Consider the following 12,937-nt stretch of genomic DNA (forward strand, 5'->3'; position numbering starts at 1 on the left):
CCTTTATCTCTCTCTGTCTGTCTGTGCCAGTCAGACTGTCATGGAGGTTGACATATTTGGTTCCTAAATTTGGACTCTTTCTCAGTGTAAAATTAACCAATTTTTATAAAGAAAGAAAATGAAAAGCTTTAAGTGATATGCAGAGTAGGAAAACAATGGCTAATTCTAATTTATTTTCTGTATTGCAAAGGCTGCTATTTGTGAAATTCGTGCCGGTAGATGGGTGCGTAATGGTTCTCAGATCAGAAGTCAAGTACAGCTATATATCAATTGCCATTTCTGCAACTCAATGCTGGATTTGGATATTTTCCTGTTACAGGTGAGTCAGAGTGCTTTGTCATTTTAGAGATGCTGTTTTAATTTTCATTTAATACAGTCAAACTCTCCATAACGGCCACTTTGGGAACAGAGGAAAATGGCTGTTGTAGAGTTAAGAGAGGTGGCCATTTGCATTTTTGGGGAGTGCAACATTTTTATCTTTAAAAAATGCTTATTTAGCATGTAAGTACACAACACAATCAATACATATCGATAAAACAGAAACAGAGACCAATGACCCACGGTATGGATCAAAATGGGGTTTTGTATGCACTGTTCATCTGGCCATTAAAAGGCTATTTTGACATTTTGGGCACGCTTTAGTGGTTGTTGCCTAGTGTAGTGGAGAGTTGGCTGTTGTACAGAGATTAAAATATGAGGGAATGTATGGGCCAACTGCGGGGACAAAAAAAGTGGCTGCTGTGGAGAGGTGGCTGTTAGTGGAGGTAAGACTGTCTTGCCATGAGGAGGATATGGTTTCAAACATTTTAATAGTGCACAAGATTTTAACTCTAGATGTTTAGAGTTCAAATGTAGGTATGGCTGTTGCTGGGTTTATTTTTTAGAGCAAGACATTCTGCCCTCCAAGTGCCTCGCTATAAGCAGCACTCGCAAAAAAGTGCCCTCCAGTCGTCCAGGACAAGTAGATTTCCCTGTTTCATTCTCACTTGCCTGATGGGCAAGGGTACAAGCAAGTCATTTGCCAACCAAATTACTTGAAATTAATGACATTCCCAGGGCAAGCAAAATTTGAGAGCTGCACGCGTACACATGTTAGTCCAAAGGGCAAGCCAGAATTCAAATTTTTTTCAAGCCCTGTATAAGCCCTGGTTCATTTTCAACTGACAAACAGGTTTTTACTTAATACAAGAGATTTCCATTCAGGTTGTCCAGATGTCTTGATGTATCCTGAAAGATATTAGTGACTTTATTGAGTCTACATTCTCAAGACTAGTCTCATCCATAGGATTACATCTTGATGTACATCTCGACAAGTAGATGACATCCATCTGGATACTATATACTGCTGTTAAATTAATGATCTTACAGTGAACAGCCATTCTCTATTTTCCAATTGCCCATAATGCACTCTGTTTGCCCCCCAAATTTTGCGTAAACTATTGTTGTGAAATGCTCTTGGGAATATGCAGACCTCCCAAGAGTATTTCACAACAATAGTTTATGCAAAATTTGGGGGGCAAACAGAGTGCATTATGGGCAATTGGAAAATAGAGAACTAAGGTTTTGAAACATGGAATTGATCATCTTTTATCTATGCTGTGTTTCAGGTGTGTGCAATGTTTCTGGATCCTGAAGTCTTCATTGGCACAATGATCGAAAGGTTTGTTCACCATGCCATTAATATTTCTGTCTACATAGAGTATTGGTGGGTTGTGTCGAGAAGTTTTCAATGATTGTCATAAATCAAAAACCAAAGGCAGTCATTCTGGCCAACCACAAAGAACACAGTCAGACAATCCTGTGAACCAATGAAAACTCAAAGCAAATGCATGTAGCAGGTGCGAAGCGCAGGAAAACGTGTGCAAGTAAATCACGATTGGTTTTGGTTTTACTTCTGATTAGATGACCAAGTGGCACGCATCTTTAAAGCCAATTGTGTAGTGTAGTAACGCACTGTAACCAAAGCAAATGCCAATTACTTTTGACACTAGGACAAGTGAAAACAGCTCTACATGCAGGAATTTGCTGAGCACGTCTGATTTAGAAAGTAGTTTGGATTCCTATTTTATGGGTTGTCATACTACTGTACATGTAGATTAGAATTAAAGAAAAATCCACTTTTACCGGCTTTGGAAAAGCAGAATAAAGTGGTATTTAGCATTTCAATTTTTTTTCCTTGAATCACAGTGTGATTTGTTACTTTTCCGTGGATTGGGTTTGAGTTTTCCTTATTTGTCTTGCAGCTTTGGCCTTCGACACTGGTTTAAGTTTGGTGTACCAGTTGTGTCCAGTCCTCCCAGCTTTGACGGTGGCACAGAAGTGTCCATGGTGGAAGGAATGCTGACGCTGCTCATCACACTCCTTAGCACTCGACTACATTTGGGTAATGTAACATTGCTCTGTAGGAATAAACCTCTTTACTCTCAATTTTGTATATCCTGTAAAATGCACTGGATATCAGATACCTCTGATAAAGTCAATATTTTGCTGTTGTCTTACAGGCCTTACAGATCCAGAAATCTTGCGGAAGGAAATGATTGCTCAACTTTGTATGGGTGACAAAACTCACAGTCAGTTGGTTGATCTGATATCCTTTTAAAGAAATGCTTTACAAGATGAACTTAAAGAGATCGTTTTGCTGCATACTACAGTCTTAAAGAACAACCAATTAATGCTCTTCATATGGACATTGTGTTGTATTCTTTAAGCAAGACATGTTTTCAAGAATTTCATGTACTGCTTTGCCTTGCGCAGCTCTGTTGGGTAATGGGTACCAATAGACTGGGGAAGGGATGGCAACGTGTAGAGGGGCTATCATCCCATTCAGGGGTGAGTAGCAATACTCCTAGCCACTTCACGCCACGGAAACTATGATAACCTGAGCCACTTTTGCCCAAGTGCAGAACTATAAACTTTGTCAGAGATCATACACTCCTTCGCATGCCATGGATGTTGGTTGTTACGTTACAGTAGTTGCCTTAACATTGCTCACATCCCAGATAAACCAGGACAATCGCATAATACACAGGAGTTTGAAAGGACTCTCAATGAGGTGATGAATTTAACCTGTCAATTTATTTCTCTTTCAAGTATATCTGCCAAATTTCAAATTCTTTAGTCTTAAAACATTCTCATAGAGTCAAAGGAAACAAAGATTATGATTTCTTTTTTTATTTAAAAAAAAAGAAACCTGCTCTAAAGTAAAAGAACAACAAGAGTTGACAAAAGTTATTATAAACTTTCTCCATCCCCCCTTTCATTCGACCTGAAACTTTTATATTTTTTTGGTAATTTTCGTTGACTTTCGTTTGTTCTAATCAAATTTGAACCTCCTCTAATACTTCTTTTAGGAAACCTTTAAGAAACTTTTAAGAAACTCTTAAAAGGGTGTTTGTCTGCGTTTTCTCCTGTTTGGCCAATGTATTCTTAGAGTTCAAGAAAATTCTTGAAAATCCATATCCTTCGACTGTCAATGGCTCTTAGCTCATCAGCTTGCTGATTATGTTCTTTTTTTCTTTATCAAAGTTGGCAGATTACAGAGGCCCAAGCTTTGAGAGTGGATCAATGCAGCAGGGCATGTATGTCCCGAAAGGTATGTTTGCGATGACAAGGGAAATATTGAGGTGAATTGTAAACGAAATTGGAGAATGTAGGATAAATGTTTGGAGGTGTAGGCACGGTCTGCTGTATAGCTCTAAGTTGTTTAACCGACGTTCTTTTATCTTTAGATATTGTCTGGAAGAACGACTTTGATTTTGTTCTTGTGTTGTTACGAGCTTTCCATCGTCAAGATGTACAGTCTGCTATGCAGCGCTATAAGTCCTAGTGAGTATAATTTTTTTCCAGGGGTAGGGGAAGGAGTACTACTAGAAAAATTGGGTGAGGGTGCGCGGCGAACTTCTTGAAACCCTTGCCCTATTTCAGACCAAAACGGCGTAAGAACCATTCCTTTTGGCGCCCCACATGCCACAGCTTTGTTGCATGTGACTTGAGCGTCCAAATATACCACGGGATCTTATGGCTTCCCTTCCTGAAGGTAAACTCTAACTACGATGTACTAACCTGAAAATCACTCTTACTAGGTTGATCTCTTACATTACTCCTGTAATTTGAATTTTCTCAAACAATTTCTCGTGAAGAAAACTTCACTTGCCTGTCAGGCAAATGACGGACAGAGTGCAATAGCCCGACTGGAAAATCCACTAACATCGGGCTACCGGACAGGACTTTCTTTGCACGCTGTTAACGATTGTCGTGGGGATTTTCTGTTTGCCGTGTCTTTGAAATGGCGAATAGAGTACTTGAAATACATCGATTCAAACATATCTATTGGAGCAGTGTGTTTATTTATCAATGAGCTTTAAACCAGGGATTGTGGTATATATGCTCGATATGTTTTCCATTATTTCCAGTGCTTGCAAGAATGGCCAGCCTCAGAGAGGACAATTATGGCCGCCATTCCTGCCTCTTAAACCACTGCCTGAGAAGTTTTGTGGATTGACGAAGATTCTCCACTCCAATACACTGCATGGGGTTTTGTTCTTCATTTATCACAAGGTAATCAAGGCTGTGTGTTAAGTAACAACATCTCTCAATTTGTAAAAACTGAATTGTGAGAAACACAAATACGAAATGAGAAGCTACATGCAGTGTTCGATTGCCCGACTGATATGGCTGCGTCAAAGGTCATGGGCTCGTTTCCCGCAGGGGTTCTTTCTTGTTTCTTTGTCCCATATTTGTGACGAAATGGGTACAAGTTTCTTGCAATTTAAGTTTCGTTGTAAGTACTGTCATCATTGAATGTGGGTTCATATTTTTAATGGTTTTAGCAGACTTGTCTAGGACGATATTAGTTTACACCATAGTTTTTAAGTTTCTTATTAGCATCCATTTATCAAAAATGAAATTTTGGTGGGGAAGAGTTAGAGATACGTCGAGTGAATAGAAACTGTCCTGTCTAGTAACTGGCAAATTAACATGATTTACCAAATATTTTTTGAGAACTCTTCGGAGCAGTTTTTCAACAATCTTCTAATTAATTTTTAAATGCAATTTCGGAAAGTACGTATTGTTAATTTGCGTTGTCTTCATTGCTTCTAGGCCGTGGAGGACATTAATTCCCTAGCAGATGTAGTACACCTTGCTGTTTATCTGACAAAGCTGGCGGTAATGGCACATCCTAAAACACCAAATCTTGTAAGTCTAGAGTACTTCAGTTAATATTTCGTTTTATGCAGTAGTTTGTTCACTGCCCTATAAGGTATTGCTGTCATAAATGAGAAGCCTGAACTGATTGTGTAGCTAGACATTGTCCGAAGTCTTCGAAAGTCCATTGGTGTATTTTGTAACCCTCTAGTGCACCAATCTTCCAGATGACAGAGAGAGATCTCTCGTAAAACACTCAACAACGTAGTCTAGCTGTCCTGACACTTAAATAGAAAACCTGTGATAGTGTGGTGAGGCTGGTGTCTATTTTCCGTTGTTATTTCTCATTGGCATCTTGCCTTTAAAACTTATTTGGAGCCCCAAGTGCTCAGGTAGCCTGCACGAGTCTTGAAGTAATTTTGCCGTAGCTAAACAGAAAAGAACTAAAGATACCCGTCGTATAAACTAGTCAAAATGCAGAAATTGAGACGTTTTAGTAATGCTTTCATGTAAACTAAGCGAGTGTCGGTTACTAAGAGGTAAATTCAACACAGTGTTATAAAATGTGTGTTTGCTTTTATAGCGCTCCGTGCCGTCTACCTGTAAAAGTGACGAGTCAAGGGATATTGGCTGCATAATAGTGGACCGCTGTATTGACTTCCTTGACACTTACGGTTTGTGCTCTGACAGCAGTTGATTTGTTATATTCTTACCAAGTCCACGTTGTAGGGGAATCTTTGTATGCAATATTTCTTATATTTGCCTCATTAGCGTAAAGATTGTACTATCTGATCCAACTGAAAAAATATCAGGCCTGAGTACTGAAGGGGCGTGGAACGATTAACTATCCCTGAAGAAATTTGAACCGGATTGAACAAATACTTTGTATGTGGTGCGTGTTCAGAAACTCGGAATTTGGTAAACAATGTGTGGACTCATTAGCGTTTTTGCCACCCAGATATTATGCGGTTTATTAAAGCCAAGGCATCCTTCAATATTGCAACCAAAGAACTAAAAATGCCACCTTTGAATGATAGATTTTGTGGTGTTATATTGAGTAAAGCAAGCCTTGGAAATCTGACATAATTTAGTAGTTAGTAATCAGTAAGGCCTGATTCACACTAGCGACATAACGACATATGTTGGTAATGTGAACATCGACATAAAGATCAATCATAAGGAAAAAATCAGTTTTTCCCCTTGTGTTGTTATGTCCATGCTGCTAGGTTGCTTTTATGTCATTATGTCAGCATGTTCATACTACAAACATAATGTCATATCATCGCTAGTGTGAACCAGGCTTAAGAAGCAAACTGTTTGTTGTTACATTTAACAGGTAAGGATGTGCAAGATCTGCACCAGATCAAAACACATCAATGTTTGAGCAGAGAGCTGATATACAGATTGCAACAAGGTAGGCTGCTGACTGCACTATTGATTGGCTAAATGTTGACCTTCTTGCGTACCGTAATACAACAATTTCTATTCATTTCCAAAGGCGATAGACTCCCTTTCGTATTTAATTGAGTTGTTTTCAGTGTTATACGCAGGTTATAATTAAGATCAATTTTGATGGTAAACCATTTAATAAAAAGCTGACAAGAGTGGAGGCCTTTTAATCAAATGTATAAACTTCTCGAGTTCCAGTGCGAAGTTTCAAGTTTCAAATTAGATAATTTTGGTCCAGGTTCTGAGAATTCAATTGTTGCATCCTTGGGGAGAATTCATTGTTACAACATAACAATTTACGACATAAGTATTTTCAATCTATCAACATATTAAAATAATGAAAATAGGGTTTCTCTTACCTACATTTTCAACGTGCTGTTATGGCTATAAACAGAGGAGCTCAATCAAGTTATTTTGACTTCATACAATATTACCTTTAAATTGAAGGAAACCTGAAAATAGAAGTTTATTAAGATAGAAAACACCAAAGAGATAATAATAAACCATAAAGAATTAAGGATGGTTAAGGATGGAGAAGATTAAAACGGATTACAAACGACGAACTTGAAAAATATGGGCTAAACTTTTCAAGATGCGCAAACCGTGAGATGTGTCCCTTAAACTTGGACGCATGAAACAGACAATTACTGCATTCTAATCAAACATTTGTCTTTTACAGACCCCTACGCTCCTCTTCACCCTGAGACAGACTCTTCTCATCGCGTCTGCGCTGCTATGACGGACGCCCTCCACAATCCACATCTTATGAAGCCTCCCCTGTTCGAGCCTTTCCTCCCATTCATGAATGGCGTGCTCAACAGTGCCCTTCGTAAGTACAAAACTACTGAATTCTGTGATTAATCTTTGGTGAAGGTTCTACTGAAATGCGTTGGTCGGTTGTCGCTAGAAAATCAAAGTAGTCCTGGAGGAGGTGGGTACAGAGGTGGAGGTAGAGAAAGACATGCATTTCGTCTCTAGTAGGTCTTAAAGGAGCCATGTTTCAATATTTTAAGTCATTTTGGCGAGGTACAAAATTTCTTTCAAATTGAAGGAGGATTTTTCAAGCTGGCCAAACTGGAAAAACCCAAGAATGAAGTAAACTTTTAATAATGTTATTGGGTGGCCCATAGTTAAATAGTTATGAAACCTGGCAAAGTTCTTTGTTGTATGTTTTTGTTGGCTATTTGGGGGGTTTGTTAATTTGCCTCTTTGATCTTCACCGGTCTTCTTAATCATTTCCCTCTATTAATTATGGGTGGCCATAATTAAAGAATACTTTTTATGTATAAACAAACAATTTAATTGAATACTGCGAATCAAATTCAGAGTTTATCCTGATTTACATAAACAGTTTTCTTCGATTTTCGTGGCCGAAATAACTCGGTGAAAAACATGGCTGTATACATTTAGTGATAAGTCATACAGAAGCCTTACCCACACTGTAACAGATTTGCAAAAGTCCTTCTTTGGCTGAGTCTATAAATCTGACATAACAAAGCGATCTTCTTTCTTTTTATCACTTACTGTTTCTGATTTGATTTTCTGTTCTCAAGCACTGTTACGTTTGTTTTTACTTTTCAAATTCCAGAGAACCAAAGTAGCAGCCAAGAGAAAATAGCTCAGCTGCAACACATTCAGTTCCTGATAGAACAACAGCCAACTCACAGGCGAGATCTTATTACAAAACTCACCAGACATCTTCTTAGGTAATGTTTACATGACACTTCTGTATGTAAACGAGAAACATGTAGCTGTTATTGAACTAACTTAAGCGCTCTATTGGGCCGGGTATATTGGCTTTTATGGACCGAGGCGAAGCTTAACAAGCTAGTTTAATAAATTATGATTTTTTTTTTTTAAACTGGTAAGTGAGATTAGACCTACATGTATGTGCTGAATAGGTGTACGGTTTAGTGTTAATTAAATTAGCGAACTACGCATTTTAAATCTACTTTTCCTAGACCTTTCCTACTTGTTTAAAGGTTTTTGGATTTAACTCAAAGCCTGAAAAGGGGCAATTAATCAAACCGCTCAAATCGATACTAAAAAGCGAAAATGCCTTTAAAGAGCTAGGCAGTGTTAAATAGTAATAGGAAGCAAGCATTTCCAAAGGAACTGTGTTGAGATGTTACAGTCACATGTGACTGACATCTTCGTCAGTTGCAAAAGGCGTTTGGGAAAAAAACCATTTGAACTTATGACAACCGCGGGAAGGATAGTTTATATGCATGCTTCTCCAGGTTGTTGTAAGTTCAAATGGTTATTCAATCACAGTTTGTAACTGTTTGTCACATCCATCGAAACATATTCTACAAACTTGAAGACTTTGAAATCGCGACTTAACCTGTTCTGTTAAAGTTGTTTATTAATGGTTTAGTTTTGTCTAAATATCTCTCTTGATTGAGAGCACCTTTATTACCAATTTCTGTAGTGTCTCCGAGAGACTCGACATTCCATTCAAAGAACTGGCCCTCGCTAGTGATGAAAACCAGGTATGTCTACTTCACAACCAGCACATTTTCGGCGGGGGGGGGGGGGTACTCCCTGTAATGGCCTATACGGGGCCGAGGCTCTGCCTGAAACGGGTACTGTTTTCAGGCTTCAGGTATATAAAAGGGTAGGGACTTCACAAGTTGAGGTATTTGAAAGGGAAGGGAAATCTGTCATTTAGTTATTTTAAAGGGCTTTTAATTAAAATATTTCGAACAGACGCATCTTGTGGCTGCATCATGGTATATAAAGGGTAAGGGGTTGGATCTCAGGGCGGAGCCTTCCCCGGCCCCCACCCACCCACCCCCCCCCCCCACCCCCAAGGGCACGACTAGATGACTACTTCCACCTCATGTCATTATAAATGCAGACTAGGACAACTCCAAACCCTTTACTAAGCTCATTTGAAATGTTGAAGTTTAGATCTTTGTGCTCATTCTTCTGGTTACATGGCCTTTTCATTTTGGACTGCCAATAAGTATAGGTAATCATACGGTGTTTCTCGTTCAATTTGGAATTAATTTGCACGAGTGAGTTTTTCAAAAAGCTGAAATTGCACGAGCCGCTTCGCATATAAACATGAAAAAAGTCGCGTGAAGAAAGTGCCGGAAGATCTTTCTTGAGGCCATTTTTCTCATTTGAGAATACTTTTTCCAAAGTTTCCGCACAAAATTTTCGTCATCATTTCACGTGATGTCATTGGCTTAGAAAATTTCCTATTGTCTTTCAGCCAATCGAAGCCGTAGCGGCTCGTGCAATTTCAGCTTTTTGAAAAACTCACTCGTGCAAATTAATTCCAAATTGAACTCGAAACCGTATGATTACCTATACAAATGACACAAAACAAAGCGTCATCTTCACTGATATTGACACGATAGCTCGTTGAAAAAATTCTCCTTCTAAAAGAGGTTTTCACTATTCCTTTCTAAGTAGAAGTTAAAGAAAGTTGAAGTATTTTTTAACTTAAATGTGATTTATATTTTCAGCCCCTGGAACTTTCCATGTTGTTGATGTATCTTAACAAGTACCATGAATGGCTCTTCAGAGTAAGAACGTCCTTAGAGTATAATTTAGCAGCAAAGCCTGCAGCAACGTGGGCATAACTATGAGCAGAAATTTAGTGTTGCATGGCAAACACTATTGGGTGGTTCTTAAGCCAATTGAAGCTAATCCAGGGTTAAAACTTAACTCAAGTCTTTTTGTTGTTGTTTAGAACAGCTAACTTCACGATAATGTCATAGAGTAGTGAAGGAAAGATCGGATTGTCGTTAAGCTTTAATCCTGCTTTGAGCAACTATGCTCCTATCCCTTAGTTTTCCTTCAATTGCCATCATCATTTACCTTTTTCCGCAATTTTCAATAACCGCTAGCAAAGTCAATATTTTTCGCCATCATCAGTTATTGCAAGTAAAATCCAGATAAGCATTTAAGTGAGTTACACAAGTCAACAATTCTTTCCACCAAAAAATAGAATATCTTTGGTTAACATTTACCATTATCATCTGGCTGGTAGCCGACAAGAAGTCCATGGTTACTCTGGCCAATCACCAGCAGGCGAGTGACTAGCCCTGTCCACCCCCTACCCCCTCCACCCCTATCTCTACCCCCCTCCAGTCCAATTTTCATGCTTCCAATTTCTTGTTGCCTTTTCAAAGCCTCCCTCTAGGTTTTTTGTGGATTGCTAGAGATGTTTGGTAATCTTCCTCACTAGCATGTTTTGAAACATATTTGTTGTAGTCTCACCAAGTTCCTGCTGGTTGGCCAAAGACTATAAGTGACCTGGGATTCAGTTCAAGCAGCATGGTAGCAAATGTTAGGCATGTAGTGCAAGCAGTACAAGAACCAATGGACACCAGCGAAGGAGGTAGGAACGGTATGTTTTTAGGATGTTTAAAATCATGTTACGTTTAGATGATGGTGTTGGTTTTTAGTAGAGGTGGAAGCTTTTGGCATGTAGTCAATCAAGAAGTTAGTGCTTCTTAATTCTAGGTTCCCTAGCATGAAGCTTATGGGAATATTACATCTCCCCTGGATGGCATGCTGGTCCATCGCGAGTTTTCCTCCGGCGTGTTATGTTACCCGGGCAATTTATTGTACTAAAGTAACACGAAAAGCTCTGTGGAAGTTAAGTGTCTTCCCCAGACAGAATCAAACTAGAGCCGCTGGAGCCAGATTCCAACACACTAACCATCTATGCCACTGTATCCTGCCTCATTTTTCTTATGTAAATGAACGTACGAAAGATTCAACTAACGAGCAAAAAGAACGACCCGATGGAGCGAAAGAACGAACGAACGAACGAGCGGACGAACGAACGAACGGACGGACGGAAGGACGGACTGACGGATGGACGGACGGACGGACGGACGGACGGACGGACGGACGGACGGACGGACGGACGGACGGACGGACGGACGAACGAACGAACGAACAAACTTGATTAACACGTCTGAAAGTTTCTTGCAGAAGGAGAACCCTGTCCTGATAGGGGACACCTAACAGAATATAAATAACTGTGACCCTAATTTACATGCACTATTTAAAGTAAGGTTTAAATTTCGATCCGTGTACATGAAGGTGCTTTTTCGTTGCTTAGTGGACTAGGGGTTAGCTAGGTTAAACAAGGTTAAACCACAGAGGAGGTTTGAGCCACTAGATACAAATGTAAAACGCGTACTCCTTTTCACAGACTTCAAGAGCACATCTTTAAGCTCGTCTGAACACCAGTCCTCTAAGACTGATGTTAACGATTCTGACCTGCTCTCCACTGAGGCAAGGGATAGAAGAAGCTGGAGTATAAAAGACAAAGCGTCATTTCGAGGCTTGGTCCAACAATTCATCAGTTTAACCAATGCATCAGAAGGTAATTTTCTTAAAATATGGTGTCTTGTTACTTTTTTTCTAAACGGTTTACTGTGGGCGTGACTTGAGAACACCCCGCCACATGGAAGACATTCATGAAAAAGTTTGGCTGTAGGGGTGAACTTGTAGTTGTCGAGGCTTTATTATTCGAGGTAAGAACGCAGTTACAACGCCAATTTTCTCTTTTAAGTTACCACCATAAAACTTTTGAGGGCTTGCAGAGGAAACCTCGAAATGGCCCTCAATCTACACTTGGACAAAGAGGAGGCGATTCCTGACTTGGAGCAGGCTGTAGGTGATGTAGCTATGGAAACGAACTCCTGTGTGATGACGTCATGTGGAGGACCGCTGGAAACCCCTGACAAGTCGGAAGGCTCAAGCGCCTGCCCAGTAGAAGGAATAAACGAGAGTATTTTGAGTTTGTTGGTGAAGCTGAGGTCAGTCATGACCAGTTCAACAACATCATCACCAGGAAGGTGGGTAAAAGATGTTTTAACATCCCAGTAGGGTCTCTCCTTCACTCATGAACATTTACAACTCTTGCTTTGATGTACAGTTGAACTCTTAAACAGCCACCTATTAAACGGCCACCCTTATTAGGCGGCAAGTAGTCAAAATCCCGATGGGGGTTTTCTGTTGCTTTTACCTCTATTAAGCGGCCAACCCCCATTAATGGCCATTATCCATTTCCCTGTGGGTGGCTGCCTAATAAGGGTTGAACTGTACTTAGAAGAGTGTTACAGCTTCTTCCCTTCTCTTAGAATATTTTACCATTTCCACACCTTTGTCGTCATCATCGTGGTAACTTGCAGAATGGGCTCGGGTCTCTCTTCTCAAACATGCATTCACTGGGAACTCCGTGACCATCTCTTTTTGAATAGTACAATGAATTCAATGTCCAGAGAATCTGTAGGAGACAAGGCGAAGGACTTAGTCATCTGAATTGAGAAGGGTTTGTTTGGCACAACCAGCATGATCTTACTAGTAATTC

The 12,937-nt window shown here is 39.7% G+C and overlaps 1 protein-coding gene across 2 annotated transcripts in view; it reads left to right on the forward strand.

Annotated features, from left to right (window-relative positions):
* LOC145488027 (E3 ubiquitin-protein ligase ubr3-like) overlaps nt 1-12,937 on the forward strand; it is a 34,671-nt gene that overhangs the window by 9,978 nt on the left and 11,756 nt on the right. Inside the window, exons 10-27 of one of the 2 annotated variants that reach the window (XM_081466790.1) lie at nt 191-319; nt 1,608-1,660; nt 2,244-2,383; nt 2,502-2,587; nt 2,993-3,052; nt 3,526-3,592; nt 3,729-3,825; nt 4,413-4,557; nt 5,101-5,196; nt 5,729-5,819; nt 6,482-6,559; nt 7,274-7,423; nt 8,183-8,300; nt 9,026-9,086; nt 10,071-10,130; nt 10,822-10,957; nt 11,774-11,947; nt 12,137-12,422. In XM_081466790.1, coding sequence (XP_081322916.1) covers nt 191-319; nt 1,608-1,660; nt 2,244-2,383; nt 2,502-2,587; nt 2,993-3,052; nt 3,526-3,592; nt 3,729-3,825; nt 4,413-4,557; nt 5,101-5,196; nt 5,729-5,819; nt 6,482-6,559; nt 7,274-7,423; nt 8,183-8,300; nt 9,026-9,086; nt 10,071-10,130; nt 10,822-10,957; nt 11,774-11,947; nt 12,137-12,422 — 2,027 coding nt within the window. The remainder of the gene's footprint in view (nt 1-190; nt 320-1,607; nt 1,661-2,243; nt 2,384-2,501; nt 2,588-2,992; nt 3,053-3,525; nt 3,593-3,728; nt 3,826-4,412; nt 4,558-5,100; nt 5,197-5,728; nt 5,820-6,481; nt 6,560-7,273; nt 7,424-8,182; nt 8,301-9,025; nt 9,087-10,070; nt 10,131-10,821; nt 10,958-11,773; nt 11,948-12,136; nt 12,423-12,937) is intronic. The other variant, XM_081466791.1, reaches the window with a different exon arrangement.

Source organism: Orbicella franksi, chromosome 5 (genome assembly GCF_964199315.1).
Source record: "Orbicella franksi chromosome 5, jaOrbFran1.1, whole genome shotgun sequence".
NCBI lineage: Eukaryota > Metazoa > Cnidaria > Anthozoa > Scleractinia > Merulinidae > Orbicella > Orbicella franksi.